We start from the raw sequence: 24,794 nt of genomic DNA on the forward strand, positions 1-24,794 counted from the left end.
ACATCACTAAATGAGCTCTCCTGATAGATGTGTAAAACCACTCAGGAAGAGGTTTCCTCTTAAGACAGTTTTTCAAAAGCCAATGAGGTTTTTTGGTTTTTTTGAATTGGAGCTACCTGATTTTTCATCTAAGTATGGCTCCAATACATTTAAAAAAAAAAAATAAAAAGAGAGTAATAAAATATTGTCACATTTTAAAATAACACCAAATGCTACCCAAATCAGTGGACATTTCCTTAGCAACTGCAGCAAGTCATATTCTTCTTAGAGTTTCACTACCGAATCACTCACCAACAGAATAAAAGGTGATATTTGCACAGTTAATCAAACCATATAGAGATTTCCTAAGCTACATGCCCCTGTTACACCACTGTACAGAACAGTAATTAAAACTTGGTTGAAGGTTAGAATTCCCCACCCAATACAGTAAAGAATGATGCCGATAAAGTCCACTTAAAAATCTGCAGAACAGCATTACCGATATCATCACAAAACACAATCACACTCCTATCAATACCATTAGGACATGTTCTGGAGGATACTGGTGTTTGTAGCTCAAATGTTATCAGCTTTCTCAACACATTACAGTTGCACAATTACTTGAAGTATTCTTATTGCAGAAACCTAAGACATGCCACGAGGAAGTACCTTTATCATGCTGATATTCAAGTAACTGAGGTGGACACGTGAGCAAAGAATGAAAAAATTATGCACCCTAACTCTTGGTGCCTCCATTTTTTAATATTTTTTTTTTAAACCCAGAGCCCTCTTGCAAACAGAGGGTCTAGTAACAACCAGAGAAATATAAGCTAAGAAAAATATCATGCTGTGCAGGTCCAATTGCATACAAATCATTAAAACAGCTCCAGTGACATTCAGAAACATCTTACGAAGAAACATGGCCAAAAACATGGGGATATATGGTCGACTCAACCTCATGGAAAGAGCTAAATTCTCAGAGTTTTCATAAAATAAATCCTGTGTGCAATGAAAGTGACAGTATTTCTGACATTAAGGCAAGCACCATCGTTGAAGAGAATTAACACCACACTATTAAGAGCTTCTCTTCTAAGTCTTAACAGCACATAGCACCAAAATCCATATGGCATATCATCACCTTAGCTTACAACAGCTAAACTAAGTATCCCTAGAAAAGGTGGTGTGGAGAAGGAATAGAAATACTAAAAGCAGCTGTTGTTAAAAAAGAAATTAAGCTTTATAGAAATGCAGAAAGTTACACTGGCACTTAACTTGCCTAGCTTATCATACCTAGCTCCACAAGGACCTCAGAACTTCTACCAAAACAGTCTGCTTACGGGAGGATGTACAGAAATACTGACAAACTGCAAGTTCCTATGGCTCATTGTATTTAAGAATGTTGCTGAAACAATCTATACATTCAAAGGCTTACCGAAAAGACCCCATTCTGTTGCCTTGTCGATGGTCTCCCCACATTTTGATCTTGTCTGGTAGGTTTCCAGAAACAGTTAATTCACTCTAAGAACACCAAGACAGCACAACCTGTTGAACAAATAACATGACAATAAACTACAAGGGAAAACAAACACATCACATCAGAAAAACTGCTGGTTAGAAGGGAGGTGTGGAATGCCTGATCAGGATCCACAAATATACAAGACCACACTGAGGCATGAATGAATTTAATTGTTATGTTTCTCCATGTTCAAATTTGCAAGCGTCAAATGACTTCTGAAATCAAACTGTCAATATGGGTGGGCAAACAATTTGATATCTGCTTTGATTAACATAAAGCTTTCCAACATACTGTGCTGTCTGACACTATTTGGAGCGCAGCTAGAAATGTGAGAACACCACAATCTATAAACGACAAGGCCCATTGCTGAACAACAGTTTGCGATTAATGTTTAATCCAAACTATTTTTGCCAAAAGCTCTTTGCTGTTCAAGGAAATGATCACTAGTATTGGTCTACTGTGGTTACTCTGCCCTCAAAAGTCTGTAGATAACAGAGTAGACTTTGCCAATAAATCATTACAGGCACTGTTCTCCAACACTGCCCTCATCAAGCTGAGTACTGCAAATAACACTTGCCTCAACAGAGATCTAAAATTTCTTCTGCTTCCTCCCACCAGCAGAGAAGGTGAAGATTTCCTGGCAATTGCCAAAGCCGGGACTTGAAATGGGAAGTGCTTCCGTCTTTCCACCCCCCCCACCCCCCCCCCAAAAAAAAAAAAAGGTTGCAGCAGAGGATAGAGCACAATGAGGTAGCTCCCAACCTGATGGTCTCAAACGTGCCCTGGCTAATCCAGGTGTCATGGTTCAGGAGGGTTGCCATGCCACCAGACCAAGGTTAGGAGACCTGGGGCTCACACGCTTCTACAAAGCAGCTCAAAAGCAGGATTAAACTACCCGCAGCGGTTAGGTGGAACAGCAGATAGTACGGACAGTCACCGCCAGGCCTGGCAGCTAAACTCGAAGAAAAGCAGCCAAGATCCTGCTTCTTCTCACTTCCAAAGGTCGGTGCTGCCATAGGGGTGGCAGGTTGAAAGAGCAGGTTACGATAGACATTACACCAGGGAGCGATTCCACATGCCGCTCCCGGCAGCCACCTGTGCCAAGGAGCTAAAGGGAGCTGCCCTGACAAGAGGGAGAACCCGCTCCTGCCGGGGTCCATCACCAGCCAGCGAACGCTCACATGCGAGCTGGGGACGGCAGTGCCAGGCAGGCCTCAGTACACAAGGGTGTGATGGCTGATTAAGGCAATCTGTACCACCACTGCTGACCCATCTCATGCAGTGCCATTTCTAAAGAAACAGGTCATTCAATTGGCCACTTCAGCTGGCCCCAGAGCACTGGTCTGTTCACATTTTACACGGCTCTCACTGCAGCAAGCACCTCCAGAGTCCCAAGGATTTCTTCCAGAAGGACTATTTTTTTTTCCTCTTCTCTTTCTTTCTCAGAGGTGAATCTAAGAGAACTGACACTGCACCCTCCATGGAGAGGACAGGGGCACGGAGATGGTTATGGCAGTCTTCATTACGGGTGGCTGTCATCAGCCTGTCCTTTTATCTCTGTTCTTTTGCAGCCTGCAGACATCTGCAGACCTGGTGTTTCTTGTTCTTCCCTTTTGGATTTCCTCCCCCACTCCAGTTCTCATTAAGTCAACAAGCTTACCGATGCTTAAAAAAAATCCCTAGCCAGCTGGGAAATGTTTGGACATAATATTCAAATTATCAGACGGGGGAAAAAATACCTTCAGACTGGTATCAGGCCTGGCATAGATCAGCTGAGCCATGCAGCAACATCCACGAGCATGAGGTCATGGTTCAATAACACAGGCAGCAACGCTGGCTCCAACAGTCCCCTGTTCAGCCCGATACGATTTGTTCCCTCCGCTCTGCCTTTGGCAATGTGCAATGTGTTGGCTGTGCCAGGTTGTGCTTTTCTGGGTCTGCACCATGGATGTCCCTCCGAAAAGAGTTACGTTTAACTCAGGTCATTTCAGCAACACAGTTTACTACACAGCCCCACAAAAGAAGGTGACAGCAAACTGCAGGAGAGGGACAGAAACCTTTTGGACTGGCTTCCACCAGCACCAAGATCTCACCCTGCTACAACTGCTCCAAAAGATGCGTGCTGTGATGAGACACCATCAGTATTCGCCCTTCTGCCACAGGCAGGTAATCGCCAGCTCAGCTCCCACCTCCCTGCTCGCAGGCAGATGCTGGGAGACAGGTCAGCGTGAGTAAGGCTGTTTGCCAAAGACATACCAACGGAGCCTGGGGCTGGGGCCAGGCCAGCAGCAAAGCACTGCAAAAATCCACCCTCAAGTGCTAGGAATTGTGCACCAGTTAGTTTTGCCATAGCTCGGTCACAACCACGCATCTGAAGGAGATGGCAACAAAGGACGTTTCAGAGCGACACGCTAACGCAGCCGCAGAATGCACAACATGGTCCAGTTACTCACACAGCCCAGATTTAGAGTTAAGACAATAATTAGCTGTTACAATTACACTGAATATTCAGGAGGGCCAATATGAATCCTGAAAGTATGGCATTTTACTTCCCTTCTCCTCTCCCAGCTGGCTCTATTTCCTGGTGGCAAAGCCTCAACTCCAGCGAAGACACAGAAGGTGAGTCTCAAAGGAGGGGAAGCTCTTCCGCAGTCTTAGTTCCTCCAACCTGGTGGTCCCCCAGCCCTCCCAGCAGACAGGACAGATTGATGGAGCTCTGGATGCTCCCTGGCAATTACACCCAAGGAACTCCTCAAGACTGGGCCCCTGCCCTCCCCAGTGCACCCCAGACAGCCCAGCACCTGGCGCTACCGCTCAGGGGATGTTCCCGATTCTGCTTTCCAAAATGCATGCACCAAGCCTGGCGGCAGACTCATTTGGATCTCTTATTTCAATTTACATCACACTATGGTAAAATAACGGCATTGTACCTCAGAAGCATGCAACCGAGCCAGACTAAGAAGCCGGCCTTCTTAAGGAATAATTAAAGATTTCTGGCAAGGGGCAGAGTGAGGAATGCCAGCAGAGTCCTCGAGCATCTCCTCACTGACTTACACCCAACTTTGCACCTTGTTTTCCAAACCCGGGGGCCGGGGGGGAGAGGGGAAATTGGTGACAGATTAGGCAAGGCGAAGTTTCACAGAGATGCTATATTCAGAAAAATACTTCGGTACTCTCAACTTCTCTCCAAACAGATTTTGCCAAGGCTGCCAGACTTGGTATTTATAGATCATGAGGAAATCAAATATACAACCACACATGAGACTACACTCAAAGAACAGAGGAAGTAATTTGCTGTGGAACAACTTTCTGCACCCAGTAAAGTTTTCGTAAGGCTAAAAAGAAAGGAAAATGCCTCTGAAATTAAACTATTACAAGAGGTACAAAAGAAAATCCTTCCCCAAGCTACAGAAGCTGCAAGTAGCCAAGAAAGCCTGTTATTTCCAATGTTAAATTTGAAGATGTCTAATCCAGAAGTGAAAAAATATCAAAACCTGATATCAATACCAAAACACTGAAGTTTGAAAGCAAAGGGAGAGAGAACCATTTTGACTCTTACAGGTGTCAGCCTAGAGGTTTTCACTTTAAAAAAGGGACGCGTGTGCATTTCAGCTATATGATGCTTTTAAAAACATGCATTAGAAACAATTAGGTGAATTTCTAAACCACCACCCCCCATTACTATCCCTACCATTCCTGTCCTGGACTTCATGAGTGCATTCCCAACTAGGGAGTGTTGGGAGAGACTTTCCACACCACCAACACCCTGCTGGGACAGGAAAGTGGATTCCACCTCCAGCAGCATTTCCAAAATTAATACCACACACCAGCAATAACATCAAACTCTTGTAGTACCAATTGTTTTAAAAAAACAAAACATGAGAACCACCGTTGTTACTCCCAGTAGTTCATGACCACTGCATTACCCGGCCTTCACCAGCCTCCAGTGCATGCCGGGCCTCATCCTGCCTCCACCAAAGCCTTTGTTTACCAGCCCAAAATCCCATTCAGCCCATCGCAGGGGGTTACTACCAGCTAACGCACCACCAGCGACAGCCCCATAACCTTCTCTGCATCCCAGCACGAATCCAACCCACTTTTTGTCCAGCCCTTTTAAAAACAAAAGTGTTCCGAGACACTTTTCCACAGAAACACATACAATGTGGTGTGAAAGAAGCCCTAATTTTGACCACAGCCGGCCACGGAGACAGGGCCTGCTTTCTCGGAGCTGAGACCCGCTTCCTTTCCTTCTTTATGCTTAGGGTGACAGAGCACTGGAACAGGCTGCCCAGGGAGGTTGTGGAGTCCCCTTCTCTGGAGATTTTCAAGACCCGCCTGGATGCAGCCCTGAGGGATGTGGTTTAGGCAATCCTGCTCTAACAGGGGAGTTGGACTAGATGATCTCTAGAGGTCCCTTCCAACTCTGAAGATTCTGTGATTCCTCACAGTCCCCCAGCCTCGGACTACCCCCCATCACGGGTAACCCCAAAATATACACAGCCCCCGCCCCCATACTGATAGGCCCCACAGGAAGAACACCCGGGTCCTCGATCCCAGGCGGCCCACAGGAAGCCTCCCTCCCCCGCACACTCCTCTATCCCGGACAGCCCCTCGGGAAGACACCTCCCCATCCTGGGGACCCTCAGGAGACCCCCGCTGCCCTCTCACGACACGAAGAGAAACCACCCCCCCGCCATTTACCCTAGGGGACACCCCACAAACACCCGTTCCCCGCTTCCCTCTCCCAGGCGGCCCTACAAGAGAACTCTGCCCCATCCCCGTACCCCGGCAGCCGCCCCCGCTCCGCTCCCATACCCCGGGAGACCCCCGGGAGCCGCCCCCGCGGCCCTACGCCAAACCCCGCACCCCTCACGGAACCCCGCCCAGTTTCGCCACACCAGGCAGCCCCACCCTGCACCGGACACCCCCAGGACCGCGGTCGGGCCGGCGGAGCCAGGCCACCCCTCACCTCCGCCTCCGTCGCTCTCCCGCCGCGCCAGGCCCAGCGCAACCACGGCAAGAAACCGGAACTTCCGGTCCCCCTCCACTGCTGCCGCGGAGTACTTTGGGAAGCGGAGTCCCTCCCCGCCGCCCGCCGCACTACCGCTCCCGCCATGCCCCGCGTCTCCGGACTACATTTCCCAGCGTGCCCCGCGCGGCGGGCGGGGAGCCTGTCGGGAGTTGTAGTCGCCGCAGCGGCGGGTCGGCGGCGGCGGGGCGCGGGGGTTGACTACAGCCCCCATAGTTCTGCGGGGCCGGCCGGGCCCGGCACGGTCAGGCCGCGGGAGGCGGTTCCCGCCGGGGCGGGGTGCCGCGATGCCGGGGTCGCCGCGGCGGGCAGGGTCAGGGCCAGGGCGGGAGGCGGCCGCCTGCCGCCGCCCTCGTCCCCCTCGCCTCGCCTAGGCCCTGCCGGGGGTTGCCGGGAGCCCTCCCCCGCCGCCGCTCGCCCGGGGCCTCCGGTGCCGACGGGAGGAGCCGCGAAGGTCTGTCCCTGCGCCTTGTCCTTCGTGGCTGAGCGGGGGTCCCGGGCCTGGCGCTTCCCCGGGGCGCGTCAGTGCTCCGGGAGCGGTGACACCCCCCTCCCCCGGGGCGGGGAGGGACCGGGCCGGGTGTTCCCCCCGCGGGGGTCCCGGGGACACACTCACCCGTGGGGAAGGGCAGCAGGCTGGTGGGGTGCAGCCAGGTGGGGAAGGGCCAGGCGCTAATCCGCAGCCCGGCACCCTCCAGGGCTGGGGGGGTGTCACAGGCTTTTGGGGTCGGGGTCTGGACCCCACCAGCTGCGGGGTTACCTACAGGGGCTGGGTGCCCGGAGGGCAGGGTGTGTTACAGAGCACAGCCGGGGCTCCGCGGGTGTCCCCACCGGCTGGTTTCCGAGGCCAGAGAGGCTCTGACACCGAAGCGGCATGGGGTCAGCCCGCCTTCCCACTGTCGCTTTCGCTTCTCTGTGCGTGAGTTCACTTTTGGGCCGGTTTCCCTGAGAAGGCTGGAGGCACGGGCAGGCTCTGCCCCAAAGGACTGATCCATGGGGCAGGGGCTTGAGCGGGCAGCCTGCTCACAGGGCGTTACGCTATCTGAGTGGCCCTGGCCTCAGAAGGAACGTCACCAGCCCAGTCTCATCTCAGCAGCCTAATCCAGGCCAAGGAGGGCCATAAAACCCGCCCTTTGCAAACAAGAGGCCTCTGGGATTGTCGGTGTGCGGGGAGCAGCCCCAGCCCCATCCGGGGCCAGCTCCCTTCCCCCTCGCTGCTGGGACGCGGCAGAGGGAGGCTGAGCAGCTTTCCCAGCGCTCGGGGGAAATCGGGGCCAAGCCTGGATGAAAGGTGCCGGGGCCAGAGGGCTGGAAAGAGCTGGGGCTGCAGGAGGGAGGAAATCCTGCTGGACTAGAGCAGCTTTCCTGACGTCTCACCAGGGCTCGGTGCTGCCTGCTGAGCCAGCAGGATTGGGCCGAGGATGCTGGCGTGGCCCAACTCAAAAGCAGAGCGTTTTGGGACCCATTTTGTCGGTGAGGGAACAGAAGGGTGACGCTGTGGGGTCACACGCAGGTCCTGCCCCGAGGAATGGCTGCGGATGTCCACAAGAAGAAAGGCTGGGAAGTGCCCAACGGGTCCCTGGCGCCGGGAGATGGGCAGCACGCGGAGCGGTCGGAGAGCCCCACGCCGGGGCTGGCACAGGGGACGGAGCCAGGTACGGGGCAGAGCTCACTGTGGGGGTAAGCAAGGGGGGGAAAATAACCCCAGCTCCTCATTATGTGAGCTGGGCTGTCCCCAGCCCCGGGGGTTGGGGGGAAACAGGTCCATTGGCAAATCCCCACCAGCAGGACCCTTACCCCTGGGTGCCACAGGATGGGGAGAGGAGGGCAGGTCCCTCCCTGCAACCCCCTGTCCCTTTTGCACCCTCCGTCTGCCCGTTGTCTCAGTGTGGGGGACAGGCAGACGGACGCTGCATGCCCCGTTGTTACCAGGGGCGGGCCAGGAGGGAGCCATGTTCGTGCACACCCGCTCCTATGAGGACTTGACGAGTCCCGAGGACGGGGCGGCCACGGCGCGGAGCCCGGAGGAGAGGCAGGGGGAGCCGGCCGAGCCAACCAGCATGGAGCAGATCAGCAAGGACTTCAGTGAGCTGAGCACACAGCTCACGGGCATGGCCCTCGACCTGGAGGAGGAGATGAGGCAGAGCAAGGAGGGGAAGCTGGAGCCATCCCCGCAGACCACCCGCTGCGACTCGGTGCTGTCGGGCAAGGAGGAGGAGGACGTGACCATGGACGCCTGGCGCATGCACCGGAAGCACGTCTTCGTGCTGAGCGAGGCGGGCAAGCCTGTGTATTCCCGCTACGGCTCTGAGGAGGCCCTCTCCAGCACCATGGGTGTCATGATGGCCCTGGTGTCTTTCCTGGAGGCCGAGAAAAACGCCATCCGGTCCATCCACGCAGGTACCGACCTGGGGGGGAGTGGGACAGGGGGGTGTCGCCTGCCTGGCTGTGTCCCCGCCACCGTGGGCCACATTAGCTGTCCCCAGGGGCAGACTGGTTGCTGGGGGGGAGGCTGCAGCCTGGCTCCCCCTTGCAGCCCTGAGGAGCCAGGCTTACAGGTCTGTCCCCGGCCCCCCCGGGGACTCCCTCCCAAGCAGATGGCTACAAGGTGGTCTTCGTGCGGAGGAGCCCGCTGGTGCTGGTGGCAGTGGCGCGAACCCGGCAGTCGGAGCAGGAGATCGCCCACGAGCTGCTGTACATCTACTACCAGATCCTGAGCCTGCTCACCTGGACCCAGCTCAACCACATCTTCCAGCAGAAACAGAACTATGACCTGCGCAGGCTTCTGGCCGGCTCCGAGCGCATCACTGACAACCTGCTGGACCTCATGGCCCACGACCCCAGCTTCCTCATGGGTGCTGTGCGCTGCCTGCCCCTGGCTGCCAGCGTTCGGGACGCTGTCAGCACCAGCCTCCAGCAGGCCAAGGCCAAGAGCCTGGTCTTCTCCATCCTCCTGTCAGGGAACCAGCTGGTATCTCTTGTGAGGAAGAAGGATCAGTTCCTCCACCCCATTGACCTCCATCTGCTCTTCAACCTAATCAGCTCTTCTTCCTCCTTCCGGGAGGGTGAAGCCTGGACTCCCATTTGCCTCCCCAAGTTCAACTCTAGTGGCTTCTTCCATGCCCACATCTCCTACCTGGAGCAGGAGATGGACCTGTGCCTCCTGCTGGTCTCCACTGACCGCGAGGACTTCTTCACTGTCTCTGACTGTAAGCGGCGCTTCCAGGAGCGCCTGCGGCGGCGGGGGGTGCACCACGCTCTGCAGGAGGCCCTGCGCACCCCCTTCTACAGCGTCGCCCAGGTGGGCATCCCTGACCTCCGGCACTTCATCTACAAGTCCAAGAGCTCTGGGCTCTTCACCAGGTGAGCCCTCTGGGAAACCATCGAGCCAAGGCTGTGGCATGGGGCATCGGGCAACCCTTCTCCATAAATCCCCTTCTCCGGGGGGCTAACGGGATGCTGTGTTCCTGCAGCCCCGAGATTGAGGCACCCTACGTGCGGGAGGAGGAGAAGGAAAGGCTCTTGGGGCTCTACCAGTACCTCCACAGCCGGGCTCACAACTCTTCGCGCCCCCTGAAGAACATCTACTTCACGGGCCCCCGTGAGAACCTCCTGGCCTGGGTAAGGGCTGTCTGCAGGGTTTGGGTGGGCACGTCTTCTCCGGGCCCACATGGCGGAGTAAGGGGATGGTGGCACAATACAGCACCACCTCCATGGTCCCCAGGGTGGCCCCCAGCCCATGCATGGTCCTTCTGGGGGTCAGCCTGCTCCTGTGCACCCCTATGCCAGGGAGGGATGGGCAGAGATAGCAATGGGAGCCGGTGAGGTCTGGCACAGAGGGCAGTGCCATGCACCGTCGTGAACTCCCCAGAGCCGCGAAGAAAACCCTCTCTGGGTGCAAATCCTGGGGTTTGGTCCCCCCCGATTCTGAGCAAACCAGATGCCACCCATTTAGGGTACCCCGCTGGTAACCTGTGTCCCTGCACTGGAGCCCCTGGTGCTGGTGCCCATTCCCAGTAGCTCATGGAAGGGGAAGATGCAGTGCCAGCCCCAAGTGGGGTGCAGACATGTGCCCAGCATATACCCTGTTTTTTCACTCAGGTAACCAACGCCTTCGAGCTCTACATATGCTACAGTCCCCTGGGGACCAAGGCTGGTGCCATCAGCGCTGTCAACAAGCTCATGAAGTGGATCCGCAAGGAGGAAGACCGACTATTCATCCTCACGCCCCAGACGTACTGACAGGCATCGCCCAGGGCATGGTGCCAGCCGGGGGAGCCCCTGCTGTGACGGGGAGCTTGTCCCACAGGGAAGCCGGGGCTGTGAGCCCAGGGGAGAGGGCATGGTGGGACCCCGGAGCACGGGGAAACCCACCCATGGGACTGTCCAACCTGGGTGTTAGAGATGGGGTGCGCAGCTGCCTGGGGAGGGGGTGAGCTGGATTTTCTCTCATCTGCAGGCAGTGCTCCCCAGCTGCTGGGGGCGAAAGGCTGCCCTTTCTCTGCGGCCCCTGGGTTGTGGGGGTCCTGGAGCGGGGCTGCCTGTACCCCAGGTGGCTGGAGGGGAGCTGAGCCCCTGGGTCCTGCTGCCTATGCCTGGCATCCTCCTTTCTCTGCCATCCTGTGGCTGTGCCAAGGGTGGGGGTCACCAGGGAGATGTGGCAGCACTCAGGGGACGCCTGTGCTGCTGTGCCCGCAGATGGCGGGTGACACCACCAAGGTGAGGGACAGGGCTGGCCTGGGACGTACACTGTTCCTCGCCCTGCCCTGGGGGAGCCAGGCCCCAGCAGGTTTGCCCCCTTGGCATCTGTGTGAGCCCAGACCCTTCCCAGTGTGGCCATGAGAAGGATGTCCCTGGGGATATGTCCCTGGGGATGCTGCCAGGCAGGGTGGCTGGTCAGCCTGCCCCAGCTGGGGCAGTGGGCTCCTGCCCACCTCCCCATGGGGACACAGAGCAGCCCCAGAGAGACTCGGCGTGCCCATCGGGGTGCTTGTGGGCTCATGTGCTGGCTCCTGGGCAGTGGACCCTAAAGGAGCAGCTCAAGCAGAGCCCTCTGGAGACCCCTCTGGCATGGGGCCTTGGTGTCCCCCCAGCCCAAGGAGGGTCTTCCCCTTGGCATGGGGGGCACCTGCCCCCCCAAACCAGCCCCTTGAGCCAGCTACGCTGAGGTTGCTGCACGGGGACCACCTCCTCCCTGGCCATCCCCAGGCACTGGTGTGGGACTGAGCACCTGTGAATGCTGCGGCACGCTGGGCACGGCCCAACCCCACGTTTTGGGGCTGTCCGCCAAGGGCTGGGACAGGTGTCTGAGGAGAGGCAGAGCCACCGGGGTGGCACCGAGACACCAAGGGAGCTGGAAAGGACCCGGCAGGGCTAGCGCAGGGACTCTGCTCCTGTATTTATGCTCCTGCCAGAGTGTAATCGCTTGTCTTTGCTCATAAACATTATCTGGACCCGAAGTAAAGTCTTGTTGTGTTTTACGGTGTCCGGTTGGGGGGGGGTGTGGGGCAAATGGTCAAGCTGGGGGACAGGTTTTGTCCAAGTTTGAGTAGGGGAAAGCTGCCGGAGAGCAGCGCGAGGCAGCTGGGACTGTGCTGGCCAGAGGGTGGGAGTGGTGAAAAACCCGGGACGAGCTGGCCAGGGCCAGCTAATGTCGAAACCGAATGGGAGACGCGCAGCCGGAGGAAGGAGCTGTTGGGTAAGGCACGGGGCCAACGTAACTGCTGGGCCTTGCACAACACCGGACGGGAACCAGGGAGGGCTGAGGCTGGCCAGGTGGCAAGGGCAGGGGGAGTTTGTTTTCGGTGTGTTCAGCCCCTCTCGGGACCAAAGTTCTCCTGGCAGCACAAGGCAGCGCCCTGCTCAGATGGAGGAAAAGTCCGTGTGCGCAGCTGGGATCCGCAGCCCCACCGCCCGAGGGCAACAGCGCGCCTGGAGGGGCAAATCCGTGGGGTGCATCGGGATGAAAAGCATCTTCCATCATCCGTGGGAACAGCAGCAAGTCCCAGCAGCGCTTGGCACCTCTTGCCACCGCAGGCAGCGCTTGATGGGGGGGATAAAGGGACATGAGGCAAAATGGGCACAAACAAAATAACCTCCATGGCTGCCCTGGCCCTGATTTTGCCCCCCCTGGTTGGGAACGCCATGTCGAATTTGCTGCACCCCCCCCCCAGAAAGCCACCCCGCTGGCCTGGAAGTGAGTCGCCAGCGCGGGCAGCTTTGGGGAAGCAGCAATTTCATGTGTCAAGGTGTCGACAGCCCCTGCCACCAGTGCCAGTGGGGCCAACGGGTGCCGATGTCCCCCACCCCACGCTCCCCCGGGGATGCCTGCAGCTGCCTCCCAGCCACGGGCACCCTCCCATGGCCACCCGCTCGGCGCAGGGCTGCCATGGGCACCCGAGGCATCGTGCCAGCCTTACGCCGCCTGTCCCGATCAGGGGCCCCGGCTCTCACCCGCGTCCCTCCGGGGCACCGTGCCCACCCAAGCTTGTCCCCCAGGCGTGCCCTCCGGGAACCCCCGAGACCGTCTGTCCCCCGCTGTCCCCCGGGCTCCTTGTTCCCCTGAGCGCCCCCGGGGCTGCCTGTGCCCGCCCTCGGGGAGCCCCGAGCGCACCGGGGGCAGGGCCCTCCCGTCCCGCCCCGTCCCGCCCCGTCCCGCCTCGCCTGCTCCGGCCCGGCCCGGCCCAGCTCCGCCCCGGCACGGCACGGCACGGCACGGCAGCGCCCAGGTGAGGGCTCGGCACCGGACGGGACGGGGAGGGCGGGGGCAGCCGGACCCGACGGGGACCCCGGCTGGGGACCGCTCCCGGCCCCGGTGAGCTGCGGGGCGGGGAGGGGGGGGGGGGGGCCGCCGCCGGGGTACGTCCGTGTCCTTGTCCCTGGGGGCTGGCAGGGGACTTGTCCCAGTCCCGCGGGGATCCCCTGTCCCCACTGCCCTCCCGGGGTATCCCCATCTCCGGCCCGGCCCCAGGGGGGCCGTCGGGGTTCTTGTCCCCGGGGGGCCGGCAGGGTCCCCATTCCTGTCCCCAGGAGGGGGCTCGGTGGGGTCATGCAGGGCAGGGGTGCCCCCCGGGGACAGGTGAGGGTGTCTGGGAGGTGGCAGCAGGCAGGATTTGTGCCCCCCTGCCACAGGCAGCTTGGCTTCACCGCCCGCTTACGGTGTTTGGGAAAAGGTTTGGTGCGGCTGATCCTCCCCCGGCAGCAGCCATCGCTGTCTGCCCCCCGGGGCACCCCGGCACCCCCTGCCCCACAGAAAGCTGTGGCAGTGCCCCAGGGCCCTCGCCTCACTGAAGTGGGTAAAACCCTTTCTCCTTTATCTTGGCAGATGCGATGGTGACCTGTCCTCCACGCATCCTGACCCCACTCGGTGCTGAGCACCGCCGATAACCCCGCGCTGGTGGCACTGCGCAGCATGGGGCCATCGTGCTGCGTGTGCCTCCTGCTGATGCTCGCCCTCGCCCCGCTGGGTGCCAGCGCCTGGCAGTGCCCCCGCATCCCTTACAGCTCCACCAGGAACTTCTCCATCCCCTATGTGCTGCCCGGCCTCGAGGCTGGCAGCCCCGTGCAGAATGTCGCCGTCTTCACCGACTCCTCCGGCCCAGCCGCCATCTTCGTGGCCGTTCGCAACCGCATCCTGCTGGCCAGCCCCGAGCTGCACATCCTCTCCGTCCTCATCACCGGCCCGGTGGGCAGCGCCAAGTGTGAGATCTGCCGCCTGTGCCCGGCCATCACGGATGGCCCCGAGGACACGGACAACGTCTTGCTGCTGCTGGACCCGCTGGAGCCGTGGCTGTACAGCTGCGGCACGGCGCGGCGCGGGCTGTGCTACCAGCACCAGCTGGAAGTGCGGGACGGCAAGGTGGCCATCACGACTACACACTGCCTTTACTCGGCCACGGGCAACAGCCCCCCGTCCTGCCCGGACTGCGTGGCCAGCCCCCTGGGGACCAGTGCCACCGTGGTGGCGACCTCCTATGCCTCTTTCTTCTACCTCGGCTCCACCATCAACAGCAGCGTGGCGGCGCAGTACAGCCCGCAGTCGGTGTCTGTCCGCAGGCTGAAGGGCACCTTGGATGGCTTTTCGAACGACTTCCAGTGGCTGACAGTGCTGCCGCAATACCGGGACAACTACACCATCCACTACGTGCACTCCTTTGCCGATGGGGACCATGTCTACCTCCTGACAGTGCAGCCAGAGAGGCCGGGCTCGGCGGCATACCACACGCGCCTGGCGCGGCTCAGCACCCACGAGCGCGACCTCCGCCACTACCGCGAGCTCGTCCTCGACTGCCGCTTCGAGTCCAAGCGGCGCCGGCGGCGCAGCATCGAAGGGGACACCGAGCGCGACGTCACCTACAACGTGCTGCAGGCTGCCCACGCCGCCCGCCCTGGCGCCCGCCTGGCCCGTGAACTCGGCATCAACGACACCGACACGGTGCTTTTTGGCGCCTTCGCCGAGAGCCAGCCAGAGAGCCGGGTGCCGCGGGAGGACTCGGCCGTCTGCGCCTTCCCCCTCCATCTCCTCAACCAGGCCATGGAGGAGGGCATGGAGAAGTGCTGTGGCACCGGGCACCAGCCGCTGCTGCGGGGACTCAGCTTCTTCCAGCCGGTGGAGTACTGCCCGCACAACGTGAGTCCTCTGCCCTGCGTCCATCCCGCGGGCGCTGGGGGTCGGCTGGGACACAGGGAGGTGGATCTGGGATGGTGGGAAGCGGCAGTAAAGTGGGGTGCACCAGGGGGTGGGTTGGGCAGGGGTGGGGGAGGGCGGCGTCGCCCAGGTGTGAGTCAGCCCCACCAGCCGCCCGGTGAGCAGGTAGGGTGCTGGCGGGGATCCGACCACGCTCCCCACCCTGGGTTCCCCATGCTGCGTGCCGCAGACATGTGTCCTGGCCCACGGGCACGCAGCCGCTTGCCACGCACCCTGCCAAAAGTCCCTCTCCTCAGTGTGGCCGCCCCGGCTCCAGCCCCCACGGTGACTGTCCCCAACACCGGGTTTTGATGGCCACCCTCTCCAGCTTGGTTATGTGTGCAGGGGATGGGGAAGCCATGGGGCCTCGGTGCTCCTGCTTTGCCCCCCCTCAGCCCCAGGGCCACCGCCTTCTCTGGGCAAATAAACCACAGGCGGAAGTGCAATTAGTCACCGGAGTTTCTCGTCTGCCGCAGCAGCCGCAGGGCAGGAACACCATGTCCCAGGGACAAGCCCCAGCATGGCCAGGACGGGGATGGGGGGGCCCCAGCAGGGACCCCTCTGCAGGCAGGGTCCCTCCAAGCACCCGTGACATGAGTTTTGGCATTCTCAGCCAGGCATGGAGTGAGGCGCAGCCAAATCCCTTCATCTTCCCCCATGCGGAGCAGACAGCTCACTGCCGCTGACTCACGCCGCTGGCAGGGCGAGCCGGGAGGGGACCCCTGGCTCCGAGCATCGGTGGGGGGCCAAGCGTGGATGCCCCGGCGCCTGGTATCCCCCTTCATCCCCAGCCCCCTGCTGAGCCCTGGAGACAGGGAGGGCTGGCTTTGGGGTGACGGCCCCGCAGTGCCGGCACCGATAACCACATCCAGATGGGGTGGGAGGGGAGGGCAGGATCTGACACCACGCGGGGACTGCAGGAGGGGCTGCGGATGTGTTTTTTCCCCAAAAGTTTTCCCAGCCCCGAGGGGAGTTTGGGCAATCGGGTGCTCCCCAAAATATCTCACAGCTGGAGCTGGTGGCCACCCATGAGGGTATGTTGGGGTCGGGGTGCTGTTTTCACGCACCCACCCCATGCTTGGCCACAGGTGAACCTCTCGGCACCGGTGGTCAACACCAGCTGCTGGGACCAGCCCACCCTCGTCCCTGCCACCTCCTATAAAGTGGACCTGTTCAATGGGCACCTGTCCGGCATCCTCCTCACCTCCATCTTCGTCACCGCCCTGGGGGACGTCACCGTGGCCCACCTGGGCACAGCAGAGGGACGCATCTTCCAGGTGGGATGGGGGGCCGGGTGGGGTGGGGGAGTCCCGGCAGGGTGAGGGGGTGCATTCAGCCCCCCACTCTGCCCCGCCCCAGATGGTGCTCCAGCGCTCCAGCTCCTACCTCCTCACCTTGTCCAACTTCTCCCTGGGGGAGCCGGGGCCGGTGCGGGGTGCCATGGGGCTGCAGAGCCGCTCGCTGTTCTTCACCACCGGCACCAAGGTAAGTGGAGGAGTCCAGGGGGTGCGGGGCGGGCGCCGAGCCCCACGTAATACCCTACTCACCTCTGCTCTCGGTCCCCAGGTGTGGCGCCTGAATGTCACCGGCCCCGGCTGCCGCCACTTCTCCACGTGCCAGCGCTGCCTGCGGGCCGAGCGCTTCATGGGCTGCGGCTGGTGCGGGGACAGATGCACACGCCACCATGAGTGCACCGGCCCCTGGGTCCAGGACAGCTGCCCGCCCGTCCTCACTGACGTAGGTCTGCGCCGGTGTCCCCCCCTGCACCCCACAGCTCCTGGGCACTCGGATGGGGAGGGAGGTGGGACCGTCCGGAGACCCCCTCCCCGGGATTGGTGTTGCACCCCTCAGGGAAGGGGCTTTCTGAACCTGCGGCCGTCACCAGAGTTTCAGGGCTGGGGGTGACGCGGGTGCCTCTCCCGCAGTTCCACCCCCGGAGTGCCCCGCTGCGGGGCCGGACACGGGTGACGCTCTGCGGCATGACCTTCCACTCCCGCCTGGACCCCGACCCCCAACGCAGCCCCCCCGGCGCCTACCGGGTGACGGTGGGACAGCGAGGCTGTGCCGTGCTGCTGGAGGAGAGCAGGAGCCACAGGTGTGTGGTGGTGCCGGGGGCGGTGCTGGCAGCAGAGAGGGGTCCAGGGCTGCCCCCCTGGCCTGGGGCTGACCCCCCATCACCACCCCGCAGACCCCTGCCCACCTCCCGCCGCAAGGACTTCGTGGATGTGCTGGTGTGCGAGATGGAGCCAGGGGGCCCGGCAGCTGTGGGGGGCCCAGCCGACGTGGTGCTCACTGTGGACGAACCCGCCAGACCCTCTGGCTTCCACGTCCATGGCTCGGCCACCCTCGGTGGCTTCGTCTTTGTGGTACGGCCCCACGCTGGTGGTCATCCCTGGCAGGGTCTGGAGGAGGGCTGGCTCACCCACCCAGCCCACCAACACTGTCTCTGCCCAGGAGCCCCGCATCAGCAGCCTGCACCCCCTGTTTGGCCCCCGGGGGGGTGGCACCCACCTCTTGCTCCACGGCACCCACCTCTCAGCAGGGAGCAGCTGGCGGGTGATGGTCAATGGCTCTGAGTGCCCCCTGGCCGGGCAGCCCAGGTACGTCTCTTCCCTCCCCTCGCCGGGCACAGTGGGGTCCCTGGCCTGGGGATGGGCACGGTACCCCCCCCGCAGTCCTGCTGTCCCTCCATCCACAGCCAGCGTGTCCCCAGGCAGGGCGATGGGGTGATTCAGTGCACGTCTCCCGCCGTCGGTGGCCTGGGCGCAGCCTGGGTGTCCCTGTGGATCGACGAGGAGGAGTTCCCGGCCCCCTTGCCCTTCCAGTACCGCCCCAATCCCTTCGTTTCAGCCGTCATCCCCACCTGCAGCTATGAGTGAGTGCACGGGCTCCCTTCCCCTGCGGGGGACAGCCCCAACCTCCCCACCACCCCTGGCCGGGCTGGGGAACGCATGCACCCCAGGGACCATGTTCATCCTGGGGCCCACGTGCACCCTGGGGACTGCATGCACCCCAGGGGCCATGTTAACCTTGGGGGCCACATGCACCCTGGGAACCCCATACACTCTGGGGACCATGCGCACCCCAGAGACCGTTTTAATCCCTGGGGACCACGTGCACCCCGGGGACCATGTGCACCCTGGGGCCCTGAACCCTGCCCACCGCAGGGGCTCAATGCTCACCGTCATCGGCACCCACTTGGACTCTGTCTATCGCGCCAAGATCCGCTTTGAAGCCAGCGGTGTGAGGACCAAAGTCACGGTAAGCGCCAGGGCAGGAGGCCGTCACCTCCCATCCCTGTCCTGCCGTCCCCGTCCCCGGGCACCGTGCTGCCCCGGCACCCAGCATCCCCCTGCCTGCAGGAGTGCGAGAGCCCGCAGGCACCGGAGCGGCTGCTGTGCCGCAGCCCGGCCTTCCCCTTCGAGAGCAAGGTGGAGACGGCGCCGGGGAACCTGAGCGTGCTGCTGGACGGTGCCGCCGGCCACTGGCTCTTCCGCCTCCGCTACTACCCCCAGCCCAAGGTCTTCCCCTTGGAGCAGGAGGGCAAGCGCCTCCGCCTCAAGCCCGGCGAGGACGAGATCGAGGTGCACGTACGTGGGGCGGTGGGGTGAGCCAGGGTGGTGGGGGTCCCACCGCTGGGACCCCCGAGCTCAGGGCGCTGTGTCCGGGCAGCAATTGGGGCTGGATGCCGTGGCCGCCTGCTTGAACATCACCATGACGGTGGGGGGCCGGGACTGCCACCCCAACGTGCTGAAGAACGAGGTGACGTGCCGCCTGCCCCGTGAGCTGCACCTGCCCCCAGATGGGGCCCCTGTGGAGGTAAGCACCCCCCGAGTGGGTGAGCCACCCCCCCGGTGTCCCCAACCCCATCCCCGCTGAGCCCCTGCTCCCCCAGATCTGCATGAACGGCGCCTGCGAGGCGCTGGGCTGGGTGCTGCCCGCCGCCACCTCGCTGGACCTGGCCGCCAGCCTGGCCCTGGGCACCGGCGTCACCTTCCTGCTCTGCTGCGTCCTGGCCGCCGTGCTGCTGCGCTGGCGATGGAGGAAGAGGGGAGGTGAGTGCTGCGCTCCCCCGGGCACCCCGCTGTCCCCCGGCCCTCCGCCGTGCCACCACCTGCCCACCCCGCTGCTGCCCGCAGGGACGGAGAACCTGGAGCTGTTGGCGCAGCCTGGCCGCAGCGACACCCCCGCCACCACCCAGCGCCCCGGCGTCGACTACAGGGAGGTGCTGGGTAAGTGGGTGTCACCGGCGGGTGGTGGCGTGCTGGGTGCCTGCCCCAGCCCTCACCCTGCCTCTGCCTGTGCCGCAGTGCTGCCCACGGCAGGCAGTCCTGGCCCAGTGGGGCCACGGGCACGATTCGCCGGTGCCGGTGCTGGCAGGGCCGCCGGCGGCTCCCCTGTGCCCCTGCTTAGGGCCACGTCCTGCTGCCTGGAGGACCTGCAGCCGGAGCTGCTGGAGGAGGTGAAGGACATCCTCATCCCCGAGGAGCGGCTCGTCACCCACCGCCACCGGGTCATCGGCAAAGGTGACGCTGCTCCCCCATTTGGCTCTGGCATCGCCCACTCACCGTGCGCGGTGCCAGCTTCATGCCACCTGTCACCGCAGGGCACTTCGGCAGCGTCTACCATGGCACCTATGTAGACCCACTGCTGGGGGAGCTCCACTGTGCCGTCAAGTCCCTACACCGTGAGTAGTGCCCGCTCCCACGGCACGATCCCGCGGCACGGCATGGCACGGCGGTGGAGCACTCCATAGCTCGGCTCTCTGCAGGCATCACGGACGTGGAGGAGGTGGAGGAGTTCCTGCGCGAGGGCATCCTCATGAAGAGCTTCCACCACCCCCAGGTGCTCTCGCTGCTGGGGGTGTGCCTGCCCCGCCACGGGCTGCCCCTCGTCGTCCTGCCCTACATGCGCCATGGGGACCTGCGACACTTCATCCGCGCCCAGGAGCGGGTATGGGGACACCCTCGGAAGGGGGGGAAGGCAGGGGGACAAGGTCACCTCGCTCACCACTCCCACCCCGCAGAGCCCCACAGTGAAGGACCTCATCGGCTTCGGGCTGCAGGTGGCCCTGGGCATGGAGTACCTGGCCGAGAAGAAGTTTGTGCATCGGGACCTGGCGGCCAGGAACTGCATGTGAGTGTGGCTGTGCCCCCCGGAGCCCTACCGTGGGGTCACCCCATGGGCCTGAGGCTGGGCACGGGGGGTGCTGCCTGGTGGCCCCCCCCAAAAAAGGTGTCCCACAGGCTGGACGAGTCGCTGACGGTGAAGGTGGCTGACTTCGGGCTGGCACGGGATGTGTTCGGCAAGGAGTACTACAGCATCCGGCAGCACCGCCACGCCAAGCTGCCCGTCAAGTGGATGGCGCTGGAGAGCCTCCAGACCCAAAAATTCACCACCAAGTCGGATGTGGTAGGCACGACTCCCATCCCTGTCCCCCGTCCCCATCCTGACCAGCCTCCCCATGGTGGCTCTCTGCGCGGCAGTGGTCCTTCGGGGTGCTCATGTGGGAGCTGCTGACGCGGGGGGCATCGCCGTACCCTGGGGTTGACCCCTACGACATGGCCCGTTACCTGCTGCGGGGAAGACGCCTGCCACAGCCCCGACACTGCCCCGACACCCTGTGAGTGGGGCTGGGGGGTGGGCAGGGTGGCGGGAGGAGGGGTCCCGAGGGGGCTGCTGGTGCTGATGGGGGTGTTGCGGCAGGTACGGGGTGATGCTGAGCTGCTGGGCGCCGGCGCCCGAGGAGAGACCGTCCTTCACGGGGCTGGTGGGCGAGCTGAAGCATGTCCTGGCCACGCTGGAGGGCGAGCACTACGTCAACCTGGCCGTCACCTACATCAACCTGGAGCGCGGCCCTCCTTTCCCCCCCGCCCCCCCGGGTCAGCTGCCCGATGGCGAGGATGAGGATGAGGATAACAAGGAGGGTGAGGAGGATGAGGAGGAGGAAGAAGAGGAGGAGGACATGGCTGAGTGCTGATGAGGTGCCCTGCCCTGTGGGGTCTCCAGGACCCCCATACACTGTGGGCACGCTCCCCCTAGGGCGGCTGCAGCGTGCAGATGGGTGTTATGGGGCGCCCTCCCTATGGGATGGGTGCTGGGAGGCAGCCGGGTGCTGTGGGGTGCACTCCCACGGCTCACACCCGGACCCTGCTGGGTGCTCCCCGGCCTTGGTCCCACGCCGGTGGAGCGTCGTGGGGCTCGGTCCTGCACTGGCTGGGTGCTGGGGGGCTCAGCCCCACATGGGTGGGGCTGTGCTGTGGGGCCCTGGCTCAGCCCCAGTGGGTGCCATGGGGTGGCCTGACCCACGCAGGGCTGCCGTGGGGTTTCCAGCCCCTTGGCTGCTCAAATCACTCATTAAAAATGAATTATATTTTTTTCCCGGGCTGGGGCTATGTCTTTGGTGGGGGGGGACCGTGCCCTGGGTTGGCAGCACCCCTGTCCCCCTGTGTGTGGGGGGACTCCCCGCCCCATGTCCCCACCCCCCCGGGGCACCTACATCATGGGGGGCCGTGGGCGAGGGAGCACCCACCGTTCCCATGCCAGCCACGGGAGGGCACCTGCACACCAGTGCTGGCGTGGCCACCCCGGGCACTGTCCCCCAGTGCCCACCAGGCCGTGTCACCTGTGTGCCCTGAGTCCTGCCACGGCCCCCTGCGATTAGGAGGAACCCAGCCATGCAGGAGGCGATGCCAGCACCAAGAAAAAGGATTTTCCTAAAAATCCCCCTCCCACCCTCTTCAGCTGTGGCTAAATACAGCCCCGGCAGCTGTGCCAGCTGGGCTGGGCTGGAGGTGCCCGCCTTGCTGTGTGGCTATGGGACAGCGTGGGGAGCACCGTGCTCTTGGGTGGGGGTCACGGTGCCCCTGGGATCACGGGATGATGGGTGCCTGAGGTATGGGATTGCAGCGCCCCTGGGATCACGATGCTCCTGGAATGATGGGTGCCTGGGCGCCCATGGGATCAGGGTGCCCTCGGGTTCGTGGGTGCCTGGATGTGGGATCACGGTGCTGCTGGTGTGGCAGAGCCCAGGCCATGGGATTACAGTGTCCCCAGCACCAAGGTGCCCATGGGACCATGGTGCCCAGGACATGGGATGACGGTGGCAGGCAGACTGGCACCCAGCCCACGGTGCCCCCCACCACTGCCCACCCTGCCTGCCCGCACAGGGCCCTGGTGGGGGACACCAGACTGGGCTTGGAGCTGCCACGTGGTGACCAAGCGTCTTACCAGCCTCACCTAATTACACCCTAATTTCTTCAGCCACTGCCTGTGCTGGGGACGCTGTCAGCACAGAGGCTGGTGCAGCTCATGGCCCAGGACATGGCACTGGGGCTGCGCAGGAGCAGGGGACAGTGGCTGAGCCCCCCACCGATGCTCACTGCCACGCACGCCGGCTTTCTCTGCTCATTTTGCTGGCAGTGGTGGCAGATGTCACATCCCCGCAAAGAGCTCATCCCGACAAGGAGGCCCCCTCTGCCCCAGTTTTGGGGCAAAAATCCCCTGGAGCAGGACATTGAAAAAAAGAAGGGGCCAGTGATGGGCATCACCCTCTGGGTGCCCATCCAGGGTCGGGGCGGGGGGCGAGGGCAGGGTTTGGGGATGGGTGAACGGGCAGGGGATGCTCAGGGCAAGTCCAGGATGGGCAGGGGACGCTGAAACATGCCCCAGCCCCGTGGCCACTGGCAGCTCTGCTCCCTGGTCCGTGGCCAGCCATACAGGTCCTGCAGCTGGCGCCGACTTTAAATAAAACCTCCTCGGCCACTCATTAAGTGGCGCCGGAGCCCGGGGCTGCGTCAGCTCCCATCAGCCAAGCTGTCCGTCTCCGCCGGCACCTCGCACCTGCACGGCTCTGCTGCCGCTCGCGGGAGGGTATTTTTAGCTCGACTGAGTCCTGGCGTCCTGCAGTTGGAGGGTCTGCTGGGATGGTGCCTCAGTTTCCCCATGGTGGGGCTGTGCTGCCCCCCGGCCTGGGTTTTGGGGTGGCTGTGCCCCTGGTGTGGGTGCTGGTCCTGCTCGTGCAAGGCCGAGCAGCTCCATTTCGGCTTGGCTGTCGAGTTGCTGTGGCAACGGGAAGGGCCCGGCACCGCGTGGTTGTTACAGGCTGGATCAGGCACAGGAGGTGCTGGGGGGATGCTGGGCGCCGGTGCTGGGGATGCGGGGTGTCAGCAGGGGTGCAGCCAGGGCGGCCAGCTGGGGTACCACCAGCAGCCAGGATGCAGGGATGGATGGATGGAAGGATGGAGGGATGGATGGACGGATGGATGGACAGGCACCCTGGGTGTTGCCCTCCTCAGCATGGGGCAGGGTGGGTGCCCAGGGCCACCGTTGGGTGCTGGATGGGTGCCAGACCCACTGTCCCACGACGCAGGGGGCAGCCCCGGGGGCACCCTGCGTGAGCAGGGCTGTCAGTGCCCCGCCGTGGGGTGGCACAGGGAACCGCTCATTAGCTGTGGGGACTCCTGCGGTTACAGCGACGTGCGTGAGGAGGGCCCCCCCGCCTCAGGCTGGCATCTCCCCCCTCCCCGCCTTGCAAATGTGCTTGCGGAGATGACAGATTTCATGCTAATACGCATTTATCCTGCCCTAATTACGCTGCGGGAGGCGAGGATCGAGCGCCCGGCCTCTAATGCCATGGGCTGGCAAGTGCCCACCCTTGCCCGCCCCTGCCCGCCCCTGCCTGCCACTGCCAGCCAGGATTGGCGCTGGTGCTGCGCACACCGCTACGGTGCAGGGGACAGGTGGGGGACCTCGCAGGGTGGCATCTCGCACGGCACCCGTCACCCCTGCCCCAGCTTGGGGGGGTCTCAGAGGTGCTCCCTGGGCACGGGTGGGCACCCAAGGGTGGGCACCCAAGGGTAAGTGGCACCCTAAGGTGCTGCATGGCTGGGCATGGTTGCTGGAGCACCTGGTTGAGCCATGGGCATGTGTGACCACGCCGTGCCGTGCCATGTCGTGCCGTGCCACCTCGTGCCATGCCCACCCACCCCGGCTGTGACAGAGCAGCCAGCGTCCCGCCCCGGCAGCGCGCCTTGCACACACAGCACTTTAAATGTTTTATTTGGGGAAAGTGCTGTCGTTAGCAGGGATTAATTATTAAAATCACAGCCATCTATAAAACATGAGTGGCCGCGCGCGGGGCTGCGGGCGCGCAGGCAGAGCCGGCCACCGTCCCGCCACCGGCAGCGCCGGGGGACATGCTGTGACAGCATTCGCTGGTGCCACCGCAATGGCACCAGGCACCGGCGGCGGTTTGGGGGTCCGAAGGGGGTGCAAAAGGCCGGGTGCAGGCAGCGGGTGCCGGCCATGTGGGCAACCTGCCCCCCTTTCACCTCCGCTGCGGCCCACCGGGCAGCTGGCTGAGGAATCGCTGGATTCGAGATGGGCAGAATTGTGCCGAAGGAGCGTGTGAGCGGAGCGGTGGTCTCCGGCGCCAGCCAGCCCGGCGAGAGGTGGCAGGAGGCAGCCGGCAGCGCCGAGCTGTTTTTAGCGGCTGCCGGCGCGCTGGGGAGCGGGCGTGAAGAGCGGCCGCCGCGGCACCATTTTTAGAAACCGGCAACTTTTTTCTTTTTCATGATGCCTGT

The 24,794-nt window shown here is 62.2% G+C and overlaps 3 protein-coding genes across 8 annotated transcripts in view; 2 read left to right on the forward strand and 1 right to left on the reverse strand.

Annotated features, from left to right (window-relative positions):
* The window catches only part of RBM6 (RNA binding motif protein 6), a 59,102-nt gene extending 52,565 nt beyond the window's left edge, over positions 1-6,537 (reverse strand). For 4 of the 6 annotated variants that reach the window (XM_074602302.1, XM_074602301.1, XM_074602300.1 and 1 more), the window contains exons 1-2: positions 6,465-6,535; positions 1,412-1,521 (exon numbers count right to left, since the gene is read on the reverse strand). In XM_074602302.1, coding sequence (XP_074458403.1) covers positions 1,412-1,455 — 44 coding nt within the window. In that variant the 5' untranslated portion in view covers positions 1,456-1,521; positions 6,465-6,535. Of the gene's footprint in view, positions 1-1,411; positions 1,522-6,464 lie in introns of all 6 variants that reach the window. The other 2 variants (XM_074602304.1, XM_074602303.1) reach the window with 2 other exon arrangements.
* A 231-nt stretch (positions 6,538-6,768) lies between these two features.
* Positions 6,769-11,981, forward strand: MON1A (MON1 homolog A, secretory trafficking associated). The gene is made up of 6 exons (XM_074602992.1): positions 6,769-6,978; positions 8,038-8,179; positions 8,457-8,924; positions 9,122-9,887; positions 9,998-10,145; positions 10,626-11,981. The coding sequence occupies exons 2-6, from the start codon at positions 8,053-8,055 to the stop codon at positions 10,764-10,766; spliced, it is 1,650 nt and encodes a 549-aa protein (XP_074459093.1). The 5' UTR covers positions 6,769-6,978; positions 8,038-8,052; the 3' UTR covers positions 10,767-11,981.
* Positions 11,982-13,203: 1,222 nt separating this feature from the next.
* MST1R (macrophage stimulating 1 receptor) lies at positions 13,204-21,551 on the forward strand. Its single transcript, XM_074602600.1, has 21 exons — positions 13,204-13,252; positions 13,849-15,153; positions 16,299-16,487; positions 16,570-16,695; positions 16,777-16,947; positions 17,136-17,305; positions 17,399-17,576; positions 17,665-17,810; positions 17,924-18,085; positions 18,378-18,471; positions 18,573-18,800; positions 18,883-19,029; positions 19,106-19,265; positions 19,350-19,442; positions 19,521-19,736; positions 19,817-19,897; positions 19,982-20,163; positions 20,237-20,346; positions 20,457-20,622; positions 20,697-20,833; positions 20,917-21,551. Exons 2-21 carry the CDS (start codon positions 13,936-13,938, stop codon positions 21,188-21,190), a joined length of 4,248 nt encoding a protein of 1,415 aa, XP_074458701.1. The 5' UTR covers positions 13,204-13,252; positions 13,849-13,935; the 3' UTR covers positions 21,191-21,551.
* Positions 21,552-24,794: the final 3,243 nt, after the last annotated feature.

Source organism: Larus michahellis, chromosome 10, assembly GCF_964199755.1.
Source record: "Larus michahellis chromosome 10, bLarMic1.1, whole genome shotgun sequence".
NCBI lineage: Eukaryota > Metazoa > Chordata > Aves > Charadriiformes > Laridae > Larus > Larus michahellis.

What these genes read in the sequence shown, in the direction of transcription:
- MON1A (XM_074602992.1), top strand. Translation starts at nt 8,053, where the DNA reads ATGGCTGCGGATGTCCACAAGAAGAAAGGCTGGGAAGTGCCCAACGGG. An exon ending in AGCTCTGGGCTCTTCACCAG is followed by an intron (nt 9,888 to 9,997) that starts GTGAGCCCTCTG and finishes GTGTTCCTGCAG; the next exon opens with CCCCGAGATTGAGGCACCCT. An exon ending in GTGAGAACCTCCTGGCCTGG is followed by an intron (nt 10,146 to 10,625) that starts GTAAGGGCTGTC and finishes TTTTTCACTCAG; the next exon opens with GTAACCAACGCCTTCGAGCT.
- MST1R (XM_074602600.1), top strand. Translation starts at nt 13,936, where the DNA reads ATGGGGCCATCGTGCTGCGTGTGCCTCCTGCTGATGCTCGCCCTCGCC. An exon ending in GCCCGCCCGTCCTCACTGAC is followed by an intron (nt 16,948 to 17,135) that starts GTAGGTCTGCGC and finishes CCTCTCCCGCAG; the next exon opens with TTCCACCCCCGGAGTGCCCC. An exon ending in GAGGAGAGCAGGAGCCACAG is followed by an intron (nt 17,306 to 17,398) that starts GTGTGTGGTGGT and finishes ACCACCCCGCAG; the next exon opens with ACCCCTGCCCACCTCCCGCC.